The sequence below is a fragment of the Chlorocebus sabaeus genome, chromosome 22 (assembly GCF_047675955.1).
Source record: "Chlorocebus sabaeus isolate Y175 chromosome 22, mChlSab1.0.hap1, whole genome shotgun sequence".
NCBI lineage: Eukaryota > Metazoa > Chordata > Mammalia > Primates > Cercopithecidae > Chlorocebus > Chlorocebus sabaeus.
This window is the reverse complement of record NC_132925.1, coordinates 92,600,333-92,620,796: the sequence shown is the minus strand read 5'-3', so window position 1 is coordinate 92,620,796 and position 20,464 is coordinate 92,600,333. Positions and strand designations below refer to the sequence as shown.

The 20,464-nt window shown below is 49.2% G+C and overlaps 1 protein-coding gene across 9 annotated transcripts in view; it reads right to left on the bottom strand.

Annotated features, from left to right (window-relative positions):
- The window catches only part of KIF9 (kinesin family member 9), a 59,905-nt gene that overhangs the window by 25,302 nt on the left and 14,139 nt on the right, over positions 1-20,464 (bottom strand). For all 9 annotated transcript variants that reach the window (XM_038004023.2, XM_007984031.3, XM_007984037.3 and 6 more), the window contains 7 exons: positions 18,474-18,557; positions 18,270-18,362; positions 17,416-17,563; positions 15,975-16,039; positions 10,149-10,226; positions 1,535-1,603; positions 900-1,004 (listed from right to left, as the gene is read on the bottom strand). In XM_038004023.2, coding sequence (XP_037859951.2) covers positions 900-1,004; positions 1,535-1,603; positions 10,149-10,226; positions 15,975-16,039; positions 17,416-17,563; positions 18,270-18,362; positions 18,474-18,557 — 642 coding nt within the window. The remainder of the gene's footprint in view (positions 1-899; positions 1,005-1,534; positions 1,604-10,148; positions 10,227-15,974; positions 16,040-17,415; positions 17,564-18,269; positions 18,363-18,473; positions 18,558-20,464) is intronic.

The window sequence follows — 20,464 nt, the reverse complement described above, 5'->3', positions numbered from 1 at the left end:
AGGCTATAAAAACCACCTTTTCTAAGTGGAGACCTCTATAAAATGAAATGATTCTATACCTTGAAAATACCTTCTAAAGTTTTTTATAAATAAAACGTATTTCCTCAGCTTTCTCTTACTTCCAAAAGGCTCTGCCTGCTGTCTTCAGATGGAGCCCATTTATGGACCTGTCTGCATGGGCACAGACACGCACACATGAGGCCGGAGGAAGGTTACTGGCCTCCCCCCGGGCCTAAAGCCCACAGCATTCCCCTTGACCAAGGGTTAATTTGGGACTGCCCCTCCTATGAAGGCCAGAAGAGTCCATCCCTTAGTTGCCCCAGGCCTGCTTCTTGGAGCTGCCCATAGTAACAGCCAGGGGGGTCTGCCCATGTCTCCAAGAAGAGGGGTTCGATGGACTGCACTGTGAAAACAGGATGCAGCCTCTTCCCCCTGAGGACCCTTCCTTGTGGGGCAGTTTCCCCCTCCTTGGCCCACTCCAACATGGGCCCTGGGGTCTACCTTGTAGACAACCAGCATGACCACCATCCTTTATCAGCTTCATTCTGCAGACACAGTCAAGCCACCCAGGTGCAGCAGTTCAGTTCCTCACCACTCCGTTTCCCTCCCCACTAGGCAGGTAAGGCCACTGAAGTACACGCAGTTGAGTATTTTGCCAAGGTCACTCAGCAAAGAAGCAGCTGAGCTAGGATTCAATCCCAGAAAGCCTGGCTCTAGGGCCTGTGCTTGTGCCCCTGAGATGAGCTGAAGGGTCCCTGACATCAAGAGTCCAGCACCACCCTCCACTCACTGCACCCATTCATGTGAGGTTCTGAGGCTAGCAGAGCATGTGTTGGGGTGTGCCCAGGATAGGGAGGTCCAGGCTGGCTCAACACAGTGGTCACAGAGGGGTTCCTTACATCGATCTCGTCCAGCGTCCCCTCCAGGTACCTCCGCACCTGGGAGTTGATCTCAGCAATCTGGATTTCATCCATGGCTTCATAGGTCACAAAGGTGCGGTTGGTCTTGAAGGAGGATGAAGAACATGTGGATAAGCAACAAGAACCCGAGCCCATGCGGGAGTGGCAGGGGCCATTCTGAGAGGCAAAGTAGGGAGGCTGGGCACAGGCCCTGGCTGACCAAGCTGGCTCATTCCCTTCATCATCGGGTCCTGCCAGAGGGCCTAACACACAGGCCAGGTGCTTGAGTCAGAGATGGGTAATGGGGTCGGGGAGGAAAGGAAAGGCCCTCAGACATGGGGCCTGCTACTCCAGACAGAGGCTCTGCTGCCTGAGTCCCAGCAGACTCTGCAGCATGAGAACCGCGAGGACGGGAGGCATGCGCTGCCTCTGGCTTGAGGCCCCTCAGGACCGCTGGAGGACTCTGCCCCGACCCCCTGTCCTCATGGCCCCTTGCTGCTGCCCCTTTCCTGCCACTCAGCCTGCCCCCTGACCCCACCTACCACCGGCCTTGACCCATTATACTGTCTGCCCCTAGCCCCAGTCGCCCCTTATCCCAGCACCTCTGCCCTCCTTCCTTGCCTCTAGCCTCTTACCAGGCTGTCATGGATGGCCAGTTCCTGCTTGAGCAGTGCTAGTTCCTTCTCCAGGTTCTTGACCATTCTCTGCCAGGAAACATGGTAGGGTGGGGGCCAACAGGAAGGGTCATCAGAGAAGCTACCCTGTCTCTTCCACAGCAAGAGCACAATTCTTCATTCTGTGCCCAGACATCCCGGCCATTCCTGGATCCACAGGGTATGCTTTCAGCTTCTGGTGATTACCTCCCTACTGGTGACTCTTCCCCAACTGGGGTGAGTTTAGGGTCTGGGAGGACCTGAATAGTACCCTGGCCTTTGCTACTACCTCAAAAGAGACAGCACAAGCTACAGGGCCACCTCAAACCCCAACTCCCAGAGGCCCCAAGCTTCTTCCAGTCTACCAGGATAATGGCCCTTTCGGTGCAGCCTATAGACTCCAGAATGCCTTCTCTTTTTTTGAGACAGAGTTTTGCTCTTGTTGCCCAGGCTGGAGTACAATGGTGTGGTCTCAGCTCACTGCAACCTCCGCCTCCTGGGTTCAAGTGATTCTCTTGGCTCAGCCTACTGCGTAGCTGGGATTACAGTTGCCCACCACCACACCCAGCTAATTTTTATAATTTTAGTAGAGACATGGTTTCACCATGTTGGCCAGGTTGGTCTCAAACTCCGGACCTCAGGTGATCCGCCCACCTCAGCCTCCCACGGTGCTGGGATTACAGGCATGAGCCACCATACCCAGCACCAGAATGCTTTCTTTTTAGAGACAGGCTCTTGCTCTGTCCTCCAGGCTGGAGTGCAGTGTCACCATCATGGGTCACTGCAGCCTCAACCTCCTGGGCTCAAGCAATCCTCTCACCTCAGTCTCCTGAGTAGGTCATGCTACAGGTACACACTGCCATACCCAGCTAATTTTTGTAGAGACAGGGGTCCCACTATGTTGCCCATGCTGGTTTCAAACTCGTGGGCTCAGGCAATCCTCTCGCCTCGGACTCCCAAAGGCTGGGATTACAGGTGTGAGCCATCGTGCCTGGCCTCCAGGATGCTTTCTATGCATGGTTATAACCCTCATCCTTTTACCCTCATCCTCACCAACCACTGCATGAACATATCACCACTCCCCAATGATAATCATGTATGTCACCTCTTATTTTTTATTTTTTATTTTTTTTTTGAGATGGGGTCTCGCTCTGTTGCCCAGGCTGGAGTACAGTGGCGTGATCTCGGCTCACTGCAACCCCTGCCTCCCGGGTTCATGTGATTCTCCTGCCTCAGCCTCCCGAGTAGCTGAGATTATAGGCATGCACCACCACGCCTAGCTAATTTTTGTATTTTTAGTAGAGACAGGGTTTTGCCATGTTGGCCAGGCTAGTCTCGAATTCTTGACGTCAGGTGATCTGCCCTCCTCAGCCTCCCAAAGTGCAGGGATTACAAGTGTGAGTCACTGTGACTGGCCTCACCTCTAATTTTTTGCTGCTTACAAACAATGCTGCAAGAACATTTTTGTACTCATATTTATGTCCTTATAGATTTCTGCAGAAAAACACAGCGATCTATGAGGCTTTTGAGATCTGTCCCCATTACCTCTTTTCTGCTTCTCTTCCCTGGTGCACTCCAACCACTTCCACAAATTGGTATGCTTCTGCCTCTGCATTGCCTGTCCACTGCCCTGGAATTTTCTTCTCCTAGGTATTTCCAAGACTCATTCACTTACCTTCTGAAAATCTTTTTTCAAAAGCTTCTAAATTAGGTACACCACAATTACTCTTTAAAATTGTAATTCCAGCCAGGTGCGGTGGCTCAGCCCTGTAATCCCAGTACTTAGGGACGCCAAGGCAGGTGGATCATCTGAGGTCAGGAGTTCGAGACCATCCTTATGAAATCTCATCTCTACAAAAATTACAAAAATTGGCTGAGCATGGTGGCGTGTGCCTGTAATCCCAACTACTAGAGAGGCTAAGGCAGGAGAATTGCTTGAACCCGGGAGGTGGAGGTTGCAGTGAGCTGAGACTATGCCATTGCACTCCAGTCTGAGCAATAGAGCGAGTCTCTGTCTCAAAATAAATAAATAAATAAATAAATAAATAAATAAATAATTGTAATTCCTTCTCCACCCCTGCAACATGCTTTAAAAATCTCTAATTTTTGGCTGGGCATGGTGGCTCAAGCCTGTAATCCCAGCACTTTGGGAGGCCGAGACGGGTGGATCACGAGGTCAGGAGATCAAGACCATCCTGGCTAACACAGTGAAACCCCGTCTCTACTAAAAAAATACAAAAAACTAGCCGGGCGAGGTGGCGGGCGCCTGTAGTCCCAGCTATTCCGGAGGCTGAGGCAGGAGAATGGCGTGAACCCGGGAGGCGGAGCTTGCAGTGAGCTGAGATCCGGCCACTGTACTCCGGCCTGGGCGACAGAGCGAGACTCCTTCTCAAAAAAAAAAAAAAAAAAAATCTCTAATTATTTTTTCATAGCACGTTTTGCCTTTTAACATACTCTAGATTAGTGTTGTCCAATAGAACTTTCTGCAATGATTGAAATGTTCCATATTTGTGCTGCCCAGTATGGTAATGATGAGACACATACAGTTACTGAACACTTGAAATGTGGCTAGGGTGCCTGAAGAAGTAATTCTTTTTTTTTTTTTTTTTTGAGGCGGAGTCTCGCTCTGTCGTCCAGGCTGGAGTACAGTGGCCAGATCTCGGCTCACTGCAAGCTCCGCCTCCCGGGTTTACGCCATTCTCCTGCCTCAGCCTCCCGAGTAGCTGGGACTACAGGCGCCCGCCACCGCGCCCAGCTAGTTTTTTGTATTTTTTAGTAGAGATGGGGTTTCACTGTGTTAGCCAGGATGGTCTCAATCTCCTGACCTCGTGATCCGCCTGTCTCGGCCTCCCAAAGTGCTGGGATTATAGGCTTGAGCCACCGCGCCCGGCCTGAAGAAGTAATTCTAATTTTAATTAATTTAAACAGCCACGTTTGAGTAGCAGTTACTGTATTAAATAGCGAAGCTTTAGAACCTACCTATTTATTGTGATTATTATTACGCAACTCCTGTACTCCCATCAGACTGCAGGCTCAGAGATTTGTGTTTCTGTTCATGCAGTCAGGCATCCAAGTGCTTTAAAAAGCACCTGGCACATAGTAAGCACTCCATAGATTTTAGGTAAGAAAATAAATGATACATTTTGAGGAGAAGAATCGCTAAGTCATTTGATATTTGATATTTACCAGCTGAGTGTCTTCCCTAAAAGAGGCACAAGGAACTGCAAGCTGAGAACCCTTGCTGTGAACAGTAGAACTTCCTTTAGTTGTCATAAAAGGGCCACTGGAGGGAGCTCCTGACACCTGGATCCCGGGACTGGTAACCAAAACTGTGACCAGTCCACCGCCCCACTGGCCCTCTCCCAGACCAAAGGCCTGCTGTACTCTAGCCCTCATCCAACCAGGTCACCTGGGCACTGAGGCCCATCTGCCCTCACATAGCAAGGGTCAACAGAACCCCTGGCATCCTGATGGCTCTGTGGCAATTGAGGTACAAAGCCTGGGACCCAAGGCATGTGACCAGTGTCCAGATGCTGGATCTGCCCCTCTGGGAAGCCCCACAAAGGTCTCCTTCAGGTGTGGACTTCCTGTGGGATCAATGGGAGAGACCTGGTGACCAGTCTCACTTGTCCACATGCCCTCTTTCTCCCAGCTCTAGAAAATATATAATGGCTCAGCTACAGAAAGTTTGACTGAGCCATCAGGGGCCTCCAGCTTGATGACTCTGTTCAGCGAGGCACAGCAGAGCCAAACTTACATGTCCGGGCCAATCAGAAGGCGATATAGGAGGCCGGGTGCAGTGGCACATGCCTGTAATCCCAGCACTTTAGGAGGCCAAGGCGGGCAGATCACTTGAGGTCAGGAGTTCAAGACCAGCCCGGCCAACATGGCGAAACCCCGTCTCTACTAAAAATAAAAAATAAAAAATAGCTGGGCGTGGTGGCACATGACTGTAACCCCAGCTACTCAGAAGGCTGAGGCAGGAGAACTGCTTGAACCTGGGGCATAGGGGTTGCAGTGAGCTGAGATCATGCCACTGCACTCCAGCCTGGGCAACAGAGTGAGACCCTGTCTCAGAAACAACAACAACAACAACAAACAGGGCTTTTTTTAGATAGAAAAAAAAATGCCTTGGAAACAGCACAGACTCATGTAAGTTTCCTAATAGGCATTTTCACTATAAATGTAATGAGGATAATTCAGAGAATTCTGCTGAAGCTGCACATCAGGCTGTGGGGCAGCTCTTGGGTCAGGCTGCTTTCCAATTTTCATCCCACTGCAGCTTGCCGGTTTATCTTCTCTTGGCAGAGAAGGGTATACTAAGTTTCTCTCTGCTGGCTGTTTATGCCTGAGCCTCACAGCCCTTTACATCACTTCACAGAATCACTGACTGCCAGAGTGGAAGGGTCACTGGAGGTTATCAGGCCAACTTCCTTGTTCATAGAAGACGACCTTGAGGTTGAGAGGGTCTGAGCAACTCGCCACAGAGAGCTTGTGGCAGAGGTGGATTAGGAACCCAGTCTTCTGCCTTATAGCCAGCCCCATCAGCCAAAGAAATTCTGAAGAAGCAATTCCATCCTCTTGAAAACAGGCGTCAATACAGAAGACAGTGCTGAAAATGACCTGAGAATACTGGCTACGGTCTAGGAAAGGCAGTAACCAAAATAATGTTTCCACATCTCTGTCAAGAACTCATGTTTGTAAAGAAGAATGCTTATCAGAAAGATTATACCCACATTCACACTGGATGGCACAGAGACTCACTCGGTTGTCCAGGGTCAACAGTGCAGATCTTGGAACAGAAATGACATGAAAAAGCATGATTCTCCAACTTCACCAGACACAGTGGCTCACACCTGTAATCCCAGCACTTTGGGAGGTTAAGAGGATCCCCTGAGCCCAGGAGCTCAAGACCATCCTGGGCAACATAGGGAGACCCCATCACTACAGAAAAAAAAAAAAAAAATTAGGCATGGTGGTGCAGGCCTGCAGTCCCAGCTACTTGGGAGGCTGAGGTGGGAGAATTGCTTGAGCCCAGGCAGTTGAGGCTGCAGTGAGCCATGACAGTGCCACTGCACTCCAGCTTGGGTGACAAAGCAAGACCCTATCTAAAAAAAGATAATAAAAAATAAAAAATAGGGGCATGAAAAACCTTCAAGAAAGGTACAACACTCACCCAGCCAGGTTCACAGGTAGCAATGTTGATAATCCTAAGCTAAGGGAACGCCAAATAAGGAAAGATAAGAAGGCCGAGCATGTTGGCTCATGCTTGCAATCCCAGCACTTTGGGAGGCTGAGGCCAGAGGATCATGAGGTCAGGGGTTCAACACCAGCCTAACCAACACAATGAAACCCTGTCTCTACTAAAAATACATAAATTAGTTGGGGGTGGTGGCAGGTGCCTGTAATCCCAGCTACTTAGGAGGCTGAGGCAGGAGAATTGCTTGAACCTGGGAGATGGAGGTTGCAGTGAGCCGAGATTGTGCCACTGCACTCCAGCCTGGGAGACGGAGCTAGACTCCATCTAAAACAAAACAAAAACAAAAAGCTAAGAAAATCTTCAAGAATACCGAAAAGCAGAAAAGCATACAAAATAATGCCATAAAACCTGGGCAAACTGCCCCAAAATGTGACTTCAATGGCATGCTGTCATATGGGCTTCAAGGGTGGTTTTTTTGTTTGTTTGTTTGTTTGTTTAGACAGATTCTCCCTCTATTGCCCAGGCTGGAATACAGTGGCATGATCTCCATTCATTGCAACCACTGCCTCCCAGGCACAAGCGATTGTTGTGCCTCAGCCTCCCAAGTAGCTAGGAGTACAGGCATGCACCACTACACCCAGCTAATTTTTATATATTTTAGTAGAGATGGGGTTTCTCCATGTTGTCCAGGTTGGTCTTGCACTCCTGGCCTCAAGTGATCCGCCTGCCTCAGCCTCCCAAAGTGCTGGGATTACAGGCACGGGCCACGCTTTTTAAAGAAGTAAAACATTTCAGATAAATGTGAAGCTTCTGTATACCATGCTCCAAATCCACTCCCCTCCCATCCCAAAAGGAACCTCTGGCCTCGGTCTGTTTTTTTCACTCCCATGCATTTTTTCTTTTACTGCACACACATATATCCATTAATGATATCAGCATCTCTCCGCATGTTTTTATATGTGGTGTAAATAATAGAGACTATCATTTGGGCCACTTCAGGCATCTAGATTTTTTCTCACTTGAGATTTATCCATTCAGGTAGCTCTAGCTCTGGCTCCCTCACCCCACAACTCATTTAGCTACTCCCCTGTTAAAGGATATTGATTATGTTTCTAATTTTTTTGCTATTACAATTAAGTACTATAAAGAGTCACTATTTAATCATTATTACAATAAGTCTATAAAAAGACTTGTAGACTCTATAGAAGAATGGTGCTGGCCGGGCGCGGTGGCTCAAGCCTGTAATCCCAGCACTTTGGGAGGCCGAGACGGGCGGATCACGAGGTCAAGAGATCGAGACCATCCTGGCGAACACGGTGAAACCCCGTCTCTACTAAAAAATACAAAAATCTAGCCGGGCGAGGTGGCGGCGCCTGTAGTCCCAGCTACTCGGGAGGCTGAGGCAGAAGAATGGCGTGAACCCGGGAGGCGGAGCTTGCAGTGAGCTGAGATCTGGCCACCGCACTCCAGCCTGGGTGACAGAGCGAGACTCCGTCTCAAAAAAAAAAAAAAAAAAAAAGAATGGTGCTTACAGTGCTTGTTTTAATAGTGACTTCTATAGTCTCTCACACATGTGAGAATGTCTCTAGACTATATATACCTAGAAGCAATACTGCTGCTCTGCAGAAGGGAGAGGAGTGCTAGTCAACATTTATTGAATATTTACCCCATGACAGCACTATGCTAAGAGGTTTCTACACATTATCTCATTCTTCACAAGATCTCTTTGAGCACGGATTGTGTTATGTACCCAACTTACAAACGAAGAAACTGAGCCTTAGAAAGTGCAGCTATTTTGGCCAGGTGTGGTGGCTCACTCCTGTAATCCCGGCACTCTGGGAGGCCAAGGTAGGCAGATCATCTGAGGTCAGGAGTTTGAGACCAGCCTGGCCAACATGGTGAAACCCTGTCTCTACTAAAAATACAAAAATTAGCTCAGTGTGGTGGTATGCGCCTATAGTCCCAGCTACTCGGGAGGCTGAGGCAAGAGAATGGCTTCAACCTGGGAGGTAGAGGTTGCAGTGAGCTGAGATCGCACCACTGCACTCCAGCCTGGGCGAGATTCGGTCTCAAAAAAACAAAAATTAGCTGGGCACGGTAGCATGTGCCTGTAATCCCAGATACTTGGGAGGCTGAGGCAGGGGAATGGCTTGAACCTGGGAGGTAGAGGTTGCAGTGAGCCGAGATTGTGCCACTGTACTCCAGCCTGGGTGACATAGGGAGACTGTCTCAAAAAAAAAAAAAAAAAAAAAAAAAAAAGTGTAGGTATTTTGCTGAGGCTATATACAGCTAGTGGAGGAAAGAGCAGGGTGCTAAACCCAGGAGAGCCCAATCCAGTCGCCATGGCCTTAACTAGGATGCCAGTGGTTCTCAAAGTGTGGCCCCAAGAGAGGAGGCATCAGTGTCATAAAAGGGCCTAAAGAACTTACTAGAAATGGGATAGAAGCTGACTTTAAGACGAAAATTTTTTAAAAAGGAAAGAAAAAAAAGGGAATCTTCAGGCCCCACCCTAGACCTGCAGAATCAGAAACTCTGGGAATGGATCTAGTGACCTGTGGTTCAGCATCAATCAGGTGACTCTGATGCCTTGTCACATTTGAGAACCGCTGCTCTAAGCTCCACTCCCTCCCCAATCTCCAAACCATGGGTTAGTTCTACAGAGCCACAGGGATTGTCATTTTCCTTCAGGATTTAGAATCTGAAAAGTTTAACTGGTTTGTTGAGCTTAGGGCTTACAAATGCTCCTTTCTCCATGAGCTATGATTCCATAAGCATCTTAGAGGAAAGCCAGATTAACAATAAATGTGTTTTTACTACACCAGATGTTGCCAGAATGCTCCCCAAAGTGGTTGTATCAATTACACTTTGACCAGAAGTGGACAAGAGTTTCCATTTCTCCACATTCTCATCATCATTTTGTGTTGCCAAAAACATTCTATTTTTTGCTAATTTGAGGGTAGAATTCCACTGAGGTTTTAATTTGTATTTCCCTTGTTAATGGTGATGCTGAGCACTCCCTCTGATTGGTCAGCTCTGTTTTCTGGGAGGAAAGAGATTCTGTAGTGACACAGCCAGGTGATTCTGAAAGATGGTCCACACCACTTTAGCCCTTAGCTCTAAGGAAACCTCATGTAGAAGCCTAGAGCACCCAGAGTTCCTGAAGCCTCACATGTGAATTGTTGGTGGCCTGACCTAGCCCTTTCACCCCATGACAGCCCCTAAGGGTCTCCAGGGACTCTGAAGACTCTGGCCAGTCCAGGAGTGGAAAGGGGCTGACCCAGGGCTGCATGGCGATCTTTGGTTGAGGCAGGAGGGGAAGCCTCGCCTGTGTGACCCAAGTAGCAAACCCACACACTTTCCCCACAGTGGGACACCTGCCCACAACCCCTGATGTACCTCAGCATCATACTTTTCATTGATGGCAGGCTCAGTGGTGACTAGCTTCATCCTGCTGGCAAATCTCAGCGAAGACAGCTGAAAAACAGAGCAGGTAGACGTCAGATGGCTCGCTACTAAAGTGAGACCCCAAGAGACCGACCTTCTCAGAGACCTTGCCTGCCCTTTCCTGGCTCCATAGGCTCCCTTGTCAACCCGTGTTTGTTCCCTTCCCCCAGAGGACATTGGTCAAAAGGGTTCTTGGGTATGAGGTCCCCATGAGAAGAGCAGGAAGGTGACAGAGGGCACATCCAGCAGCCTGGTCCTCATCAGGCAAACTATGAGGATGCGCACTGGTCTATTTCTTCACACAAACCTGACTCTCTTCTACCTGTAGGCCTCTGCTCAGGTGACCCCGGCCTGGAGTACCCTTTTCTGTCCTCCTGCTGTCTGCCTTCCTACGTTCCACCCTCTCTCCAAGACTCAGCTGAAAACCAGCTTCCTTCCTGAGCCCTCCTGGTTTTCCTTCGCATGAAACGTCTCTGCCCCTTCCACAAACCACAGTGTTTCCCCTCCTTCACGCAATTTTCAGGGTCTAGATCAGCCATGTCCAACAGAGATACAAATGCAAACTACAAATGTAAGCCATACATGTAATTTTATATTTTCTAGTATCATATAAGAAAAGTTAAAAAGAAGCAGGTGCAAATAATTTTAATATGTTTTATTTAAATTTTAACCCAAGATATCAAAAATATTATGATTTGTTTGTGGGGTTTTGTTTGTTTTGTTTTGTTCTTTTGAGACATGGTGTTGCTCTGTCATCCAGGCTGGAGTGCAGTGGCACAATGTTAGCTCACTGCAGCCTCAACCTTCTGGGTTCAGGCAATCCTCCCACCTCAGCCTCCTGAGTAGCTGGGGCTACAGGTGTGAGCCACTGTACCTGGTCCCAAAATGTTATAATTTCAACATGTAATCAACATTTTTAAATTATTGAAATATTTTACCATCTGATATGGTTTGGATCTGTGTCCCCAGCCAAATCTCATGTTGAAATACAATCCCCAATGCTGGAGGTGGAGCCTGGTGGGAGGTGATTGGATCATGGGGGCAGACTTCCCCTTTGGTGGTGTTCTCATGGTAGTGAGTGAGTTCTTATGAGATCTGGTCATTTCAATGTGTGGCACCTCCCTGCCCCTCACTTTCGTCCTCCTGCTCCTGTCATGCAAGACGTCTTCTCCTGCTTTGCCTTCCGCCATGAGTAAAAGCTCCCCGAGGCCACCCCCAAAGCAGATGCTGCCATGCTTCCTGTATAGCCTGTGGAACCACGAGCCAATTAAACCTCTTTCTTTATAAAGTACCCAGTCTCAGGTGTGAGAACGGACTGATACACTTCTTTTTTGGTGCTGGGTCTTTGAAATCTGGTGTGCATTTTACACTTGCATAACATGTCAGTTGGGACTAGCCACATCTGAGTGCTCCATAGCTACATGTGGCCAGTGGCTGCCATAGTAGCCGGTGCAGGTCTAGCCCCTGAGCAGCATCTGCTCAAACTTTACCCTGTGAAGACTCCCCTGAGCCATTCCCCAGAGGGCAGATGCTCAGGCCCCCTGATGAATGACTCAGCAGTCTGGGTGGGAATGGGTAGTTCTGCTGCATTTGGAGGCAGGGGCCTCCAGCCACACACGCTGAGAAATGCTGCTCTGGGGCATGACCGATCTGTTAATGAAGCCTGGACTCTGCCCACCAGCCTCAGCCAAGTGTCCTCCCCACCATCCACAGGGAGTCTCCACAGGCTTGAGCTGAAAGGCTTCACTGCCGGCACAGGGATAGGCCCCTACCAGCTTCGTCCTCTGTATACAGTTCCCTCAGGGACCTCTCTGCTGCCGAGCCACGAGGCCATGTCAGGACAGGAGGGGTACTGGGCTCTCTCAGCCTCCCTTCCGCAAGGCTTATGGCTATCATGTCTAACCCTGCATCCAACATTTGGGGCCTGGACTTCCCAGAGTGGCCTCAGCTTGCTCAGCCCTTCATTCTGTGAGAGAAGGGGCAGATAATGAGTAGGTAAGCTCATGCCAAGTTATGATAGGGCCAACCCTCCCACGGCGCTTGCTGTGGCTGGGCTCTGTTCTAAGTGTAGAGGCATGGTTGCTCATTTAATCTTCACAACTTCCTATAAAGTAGACGCATCATCAACCCAGTTTTATAGATGAGGACACTGAAACACAGGGAGGTCAAGTCACCCACTCACGGCCACAGAGCTGGTCTGTGGCCACACAGGAATTCAACTCAGGCACTCCAGCTCCCAAGTCTGTGCTCTTCACGGCTGGGGGCAGGACCGATAGGAAACCCATCCTAAAGACTGGGTGGGGCCTGGGAGGGGTCAGAGGAGTAGTTTGCCAGGTGATGGGGAAGGCATAAGGGCATCCTGATGGAGGAACAGTAGGCCCCAAGTGTGAGGGAGGCGAGAGCCAGGTCAACATCTCAGGTGGACTGAGACAATGACAGGGTGCTCTGGGAGGAGACTCAGTGGTACTGGCAGTGGAACTGAGAAGGGCCTTGAGGAATCATAGGCCTAGGGAATCAGTTTCTCAGGTAAGGCCAGCAAGTGGTAGGTGTGTGGTAAATGTCGAACCTGAAAGGAGGGAGGCATTAGAATGCTCATTAACCTCTGCTATTCAGTAATGAGGCTAAAAATTCAACTCAGCAGAGGTCTAAAATGTGTGTGTGTGCTGACTGGCCTCTATGTCTTTGGCCCATTGCTTGTGAATAGAGATATTTGCAAAATAGGTAAAATGAGACCACTAGGAAAGATAAATATCTGCATAGAAGCATGCTCCGAAATGGACTCTTGGGCCCAAGACACTAAGAGTGAATGATGCCTGCAGGGTCCCAGCAGAGTCTCTCTGGAGGGGTAGCCAGCCAAGGATAATTATGGCTGGAGGCCTTTGGCGCAGCTATGGGAGCAGGTCCAGATCCCATGCCTCACTGCTCGGCTGTTAGCTCAGGGATGGAGGGCTCCTCCCTGGCAGTGACAAACAGCCAGGGGCCTCAGGAGGCAGACCCAGAGATTCTAGCCTCAGGCCATGCTGGGCTATCTCGTATTTCAATGAATGATCCTGAAATGAGGAAGTAGGCTAGGAGTGGGTGACCCCTAAGTGGCCCAGAGGAAGGACTGAAAGGGCTCTTCCTTGGGCAGTCTACTCTGGTGGCTCAGAGCTCAGCCACTGACCCGCTGCGTGACCACCGACAGATCTCACAACTTCTCTGTAAGGTGAAGGGAGAGCTGCCTCGCTCAGGTGTACAATGTGCTCTGTACAGAGCTGGTTCACAGCAAGCCCTCAGGAAGACGTCTCTGTCATTACAGGTGGTGTTGCTTCTGTGCAGGGCCAAGTCAGACTCTCCTGCTCCAAGTATAGCAGCAAGTATGGCCATGTCCCATCCCTGTGGTTACTCACGCACACATGTACAGTGTCACTGCGTAAAGCAACACAATCCATGATGAGAATAGTTTTCAAGTTTTAACACATTTGGAAAAGACAATCATTAGCTTTCATACCCCCAATATACCTTTCTCCCAAACCCCTGAGACTCCTCCAACAGCTCCTCTGGGCTCTGGGTTTGGTCCTGGGCAGAGAACCCAAGTGGTATATGGGCACAAGCCCCCGGAGACGGCGGGTACTAGGAGAGTTGTTTCCTGAGCTGTAACCATCACAGGAGGTGGGGATAAAGGGAGACAGGGAGCGTCTACTGTCTTGGAGGGCATCTTTCTTAACAAGGCAGCCAGGAAGCCCATTTCTTATGGCTCTTCTTAGGGTTCAACCATGTATTTTTTTTTGTTTTTTTTTCCTTTTGAGATGGAGTCTTGCTCTGTCACCCAGGTTGGAGTTCAGTGGCCCAATCTCTGCTCACTACAACCTCTGCCTCCAGGGTTCAAGTGATTCTCCTGTCTCAGCCTCCCAAGTAACTGGGATTACAGGCGCCCGCCACCATGCCCTGCTAATTTTTGTATTTTTAGTAGAGACAGGGTTTCACCATGTTGGCCAGGCTGGTCTCAAACTCCTTACCTCAAGGAGTGATCTGCCCACCTCAGCCTCCCAAAGTGCTGGGATTACAGGCATGAGCCATCATGCCTGGCCTCAACCATGCTTTTTATGCCACGAGACCAAGAAGTTCCAGAAGCCTTCCTCTGGGGATGCTGCCTGCACGTCGGCTGGAGCTCTCCTCCCCTGCCTCCCAAGTCCCAGGGTGCTGGATGTACGACAGGAGCATTCTCCTTGGAAGCTGGGACAGTCCCTAATGCACACAGCTGGGAGACCCTGCAGGCATGTCTTGCCCTGAAGCATCTTTGGAAATAACCTGTTTCACCTAAGTAGATTATCCAGGTGACCGAAGTTTGCCTTAAACATCCACACTTGAAAAATAAAATGTCTAATGATAGCTTTTCTAACCTGTCTCTTGTGGGTTTTTTTTTTTTTTTTTTTTTTTTTTTGAGACATCTCGCTCTGTCACCAAGGCTGGAGTACAGTGGCACGATCTCAGCTCACTACAACCTCTGCCTCCCAGGTTCAAGCGATTCTCCTGCCTCATCCTCCCGAGTAGCTAGGACCACAGGCATGTACCACCACACCCGGTTAATTTTTGTATTTTTAGTAGAGATAAGGTTCCACCATGTTGGTCAGGCTGGTCTTGAACTCCTGACCTCAGGCGATCCACCTGCTTCAGCCTCCCAAAGTGCTGGGATTACAGGCGTGAGCCACCGTGCCCGGCCCCTAATCTGTCTTATGTATGATGGGTGGCACTTCAGAGGAAGGTTGAGAAAGCCCCAGGCTGGAGGTGCTCAGCTGTGTGGACTCACCTGTGTCACTGAGCTAGACCTTTATTCCTGCCTCTAATTCTCACAAGCTTCTCCCTTCCCCAGGCCACCTGTGTCCTGCCACTTGGATAATCTCCCTGACTAATCCCACCTCTGGCCACAGCCCTCCCTGTGACAGCTGCAGCCACCTGTAGGAGAACAGCCAAGGCCTCAGCTGGGCCACCAGGGCCCATTCAGCCCCTGTGATTTCTTGTATTCTTCTTGCTGAGAGCCCCCACCCCCGCAGCAGACAGATGTTCCTGGTGTGGGTCACATCTTCAGTCCCACTATTACCTCTGCCAGGAATACCTCCACTTATCCTACCACCAAGCCTTTAACCCCAGCCAGCTCAGTGCCCACCTTTCCCTACTCTAGCTTCAGGAAATATTCCCCATCACCCCTATCCTGGCCTCCTCTGAAGGTCTCCTCCTTCTGGGACTCACATTACTTAGGACCATGGCTTCTCTCTCTTTCTGGGTTGAGGATGCTGAGGCCCAAGGCCATTTATGACTAATTTCTACCAGGTTACGCCTCCTTACCATGGTGCACATGGCAGGTGCTTAATACCATCTGCTCATACTGGCCTTATAACCACAGCCTGGAACCCTGTGGGGTTTTCAAGATGTTTAAACATGCCCGATTATAAAGAACAAGTGATCAATGATCCTTCTTGATACCAATTCCAGGAGCAGCACCCCAGGAAACATGGTCCTTGTCTTCACAAAGCTGGCTCTCAGTCTCCCTCCTCATGCAGTCCCCCATGCCGAGCCCGCCTGCTGGCTGGCCCTCTTCCTCCACACAGTTTAGTGCTTGGTGTGTGGATTCTGGCTCTGGGCCCCCTCAGCAACTGTGGCTCAGACTCACCCCTGGATCCTTCCACTCTTGACAATGTCTATGGTCACTGTGCCAGCTTAGCCAGTCTGGAGCCTTACCCTGCCCTGGCACCCATGAGGGGGGATTCCGACCTGGTTTCCTTGACTGTGTTTACATACCGTTTCTTCTAACTGGGCAGCTTCTCCATAGATGTTTGTCACAAGGACCATATTGCAGTTTCCCCCTGCAGAAAGCAAGCCACAGAAGGGCTGTGAACCATGTGTTTTTTCTGCTCAAAGGAGTTGATGGGGTCTGTTACACACTAAATGTTTTTTGTTTGGTTTTTTGAAACAGGGCCTCACCATGTCACCCAGGCTATAGTGCAGTGACACGATTACAGCTCACTGCAGCCTCAATGTCCTGGGCTGAAGCAATCCTCTTGCCTTAGCCTCCCAAGCAGCTGGGACCACAGGTGCACACCACCACATCTGGCTAATTTTTTTTGTTTTTAGAGACAAGGTCTTGCTATGTTGCCCAGGCTGGTCTTGAACTCCTGGCCTCAAGCGATCCTCCTGCCTCAGCCTCCCAAAATGCTGGGATTACAGGTGTGAGCCACTGCACCTGGTCAAGACTGAATGTTTTTGTTCTTACAAAATTCATATGTTGAAGTCATAACCCCTATGTGATGGTATCTGGATGTGAGGACTTGGGGAGGGGGAGGTAATTTGGTTTAGTTGAAGTCAGAGGGTGGGGCCCCCACGATGGGGTTAGTGTCCTTATAAGGAAAGAGACCAGAGCCCTCTCTTTCTTTCCATGTGAGGATACGCAAGAAGGTAGCCATCTGCAAGCCAGGAGGAGGGCCCTCACTAGGCACTGAATCTGCTGGCACTTGAATCTTGAACCTTCCAGTCTCCAGAACTATGTGAAATAAATGCCTGTTGTTTAAGCCACTTAGCTTATGGTATTTTCTTATAGCAGCCTGAACTGAGACAGGGTCAGAGAGGACACATACATCTGTGAGGCTTGGAGGTAAGGGGAAGAGAGAAAGAGAGGCCACCAGATGTGCCTAAAAGAGGATCCAGGAGAAAACAGCAGAGGAGAGATGATACAGGGCAGGGAGGGGCAGGGACAGCAGAGGGAGGTATGAGTCGGAGTTTTGCTCAGGGTGGCACTCAGTTAACAATCAGACACTAGTGACTGTGTTGTCAGGCTTAACACAAAGGCCTAGGGCCATAAGGATGGTAAGACACAGCCCCTGCTGCTCTGTCTAGGAGGCTGCAGGGGAAGGGAAGACACCATCGGAGAAAGGCCCTTGCCCCAGGTCTTCAGGCTGTGAAGGATTCTGCCAGCTGTCCCCTCAGGACAAGGGGAAAAGAGAAGGTATTCCTAGTACAGGTAAAAAGCCTAAGGAAGGTTCCGAGGAGTGAATAGCATGGTGTGTTCTGGGCACAGTGCTTGATTCTGCCTTTCCAGGTGTCTGAAGTCACTGTGAATGTGCTGCAGGTGAATCCATGCCACCAGGAGGGAGCAATTCTATTACCGCCACTGGCAGATGTGCCAAACCTGTCCCTCCCCAAAGACACAGACCCTCCTCCCTGGGCAGCAATTGTACCCCATCACCTAATGAGTCCTTCAGAGCGTGGGTGAGCTTGCACTGCCGAAAGGGGATGTGGTCCCGCTTCTGGTCCCCGAGGGCAATGATGGCCTGCTCCAGGAATGACAGCGATTTGTTGATGTAGGTGGCTTCCTTCAGGACTCGGCCCTCAGACTAGAAAGCAAAGGTCAGTTCCACTTTGGATGGAATCAAGCAGCTGCCCCACTAAGAACAGCAGCCTTCCTGGTCTGGAGAAACGCTGTAAGTCTGTGGTCAGGCCAGTGCCTCCTTCCCAGAACCAGAGTCTTCCCGCAGTGTCATGCGACTGTATTCCATCTTGGGCTAATAATGGTAATACCAAAACCCAGAAATACTCATTTGAACACTCATGTGAACACTCGTGAGAATGTGAATGCTTACATGAATATTCATATGGACATTCACTCAAAGATTCACATTAGTATGAATATGTACTGAAATACTTGTCTAGATATCTGAGCAAAGAATCCCGTGAATATTCACACAAACACTCATGAATGCACATACAAATGCTCATCTGAATACTCTTGTTAATACTCGTGCAAATACACTAATAAAGAATATTTACTGAGCACTGAGTGCCAGGCACTTTGCTAAGAATGTAGAGGGCACTATCTCATTTAATGTTTACAAAAATCCTCTGAGATAGGAACCGCCCCCAGGTAATAGCTGTTCCCTCTTTGCCAATCCTGTCCCTCCAGCAAGCCCACACGTCCTACTTCGCCTAGCTCAGGACTGTGTTCACAAATATCCAATGAGTCATGGCCCAGATGTGCGGGCACTATGCCAGAAAGAGGGCTCGTGGCTTATTGAGTAGCAACCTCCAGCCCCCATCACTTACCCCAGACTTCCCCAGCCTCTCTGAGCCTGCCAGATCCACCAAGTTAATTTTGGAAGTGATGTACTTTTCCTCTGATAAGGTCCGGGAATGGGCCTATAAAACATCCAAGCAGAAGTTAGACTGTCACAGGGAGAAGTTTCTGACTGAGCAGGCCCCATGGGAACTGACTGCCCCACCTGGGCTGATCAAAGAGCTTGCACCTACCTCTAAGTAGATGGTGAAAATGCAGTGTGATCTAGAAGAGTTTTTGTTCATAGTGTGGGAGGCTATAATCCTGTTGGTCTCACCCTGAAGAGGAAGGGAATCATAGGCAACATTTTGAAAAACAAAAACGACAAGGCACTTGCGTCATTTTTCAATTATACCAATAGCTACACAAATAGTCTCACATCACTGTAATCAGCTGGGCCTTCCAGGCAAACGTCTATTATAAACTAATAGAAAGGGAGTCCAATTGGAGTCCACATCTATACTTTCACCCGCTGCTGGGGACGTGTGAATTGGTATAGCTTTCTGAAAAGCAAAGTGACAATAAAAATCAAGAGCCTTAAAAATATCTATGAATATTGAATCAGAATCAACCTGCATGTCCAACAATTTGGGAATGATCTATGTGTACAATGGGATATTGGGCAGCCAGGAAAATGCTGACACATAGTTTTTAATAACAGAGAAATGGGGCTGGGCGCAGTGGCTCATGCCTGTAATCCCAGTACTTTGGGAGGCTGAGGTGGGCGGATCACGAGGTCAGGAGATAGAGACTATCCTGGCTAACATGGTGAAACCCCGTCTCTACTAAAAATACAAAAAATTAGCTGGGCATGGTGGCGGGTGCCTGTAGTTCCAGCTACTCTGGAGACTGAGGCGGGAGAATGGCGTGAACCCAGGAGGCGGAGCTTGCAGTGAGCCGAGATCATGCCACTGCACACAAGCCTGGGCGACAGAGTCCGTCTAAAAAAACAAACAAAAAAAACAAATGTAGAATCCAAAATCATATTATAGCATATTATAGCACGATCTAAGGAATGCAAAAGCATTCACAGAAGAAATAAGCAGAATTCTGCTATTAAGATGTTAATAATAATTGCTTCTGGGTTGGGATTTATAGGTTATTTTTTCTTTTTTATACAGTTTTGTGGGTTTTTTAAATTTTTTTTTTTATGTTTTATTTATTTTTATTTTTTTGAGACGGAGTCTCGCTCTGTCGCCCAGGCTGGAGTGCAGTGGCCGGATCTCAGCTCACTGCAAGCTCCGCCTCCTGGGTTCACGCCATTCTCCTGCCTCAGCCTCCTGAGTAGCTGGGACCACAGGCGCCCGCTACCACGCCCGGCTAATTTTTTGTATTTTTAGTAGAGACGGGGTTTCACCATGTTAGCCAGGATGGTCTCGATCTCCTGACCTTGTGATCCACCCGTCTCGGCCTCCCAAAGTGCTGGGATTACAGGTGTGAGCCACCGCGCCCGGCCTTGTGTTTTTTTTTTTTTTTTTAGTGAGCGTGTATTACTTTAAAAAATAATAATTTATATTTTTATTTATTTATTTTGTGTTCTCCTTTTTATTTATTTATTTATTTATTTTTTGAGAGAGCGTCTCAGTCTGTCAACCATACTAGAGTGTGGTGGCACGATCTCGGCTCACTACAACCTCTGCCTCCCGGGCCCAAGCCATCCTCCCACCTTGGCTTCCTGAGTAGCTGGGACTACAAGCGTGCACTACCACATCTGGCTAAGTTCTGTATTTTTTGTAGAGACATGGTTTCACCATGTGCCCAGGCTGGTGCGGAACTCATGAGTTCAAGAGATCTGCCCGCCTCAGCCTGCTAAAGTGCTGGGATTACAGGCATGAACCACTGTGCCTGACCTAGTAATTTGTATTTTTAAAGGGACAGTAGGCCCTTACCTCTAATTTACAGGAGGAGGCCTTATGACCAGAATATACTTAAAAAGGAATGTGGTGGAAATGGCTGTTCTTGGAGAAAAAGGTCTTTGAGAGATAGACTGATGTCTCCTTAAATGCTGATGAGAAATGCTATGAACAAGTCCCAAAGTGAGGGTGGGGGACAGCCCCCTGGGGAGAGGAGAACACCTGTTGAAGAGGGAAGGCCTGAGGCTGTGGAGCAAGCCTAGCAGACCCCTGTGGCCAGACCTCTATAGCTTATAGCAGTGAGGCTATATAGTCTGTGGTCAGGCCTGTTC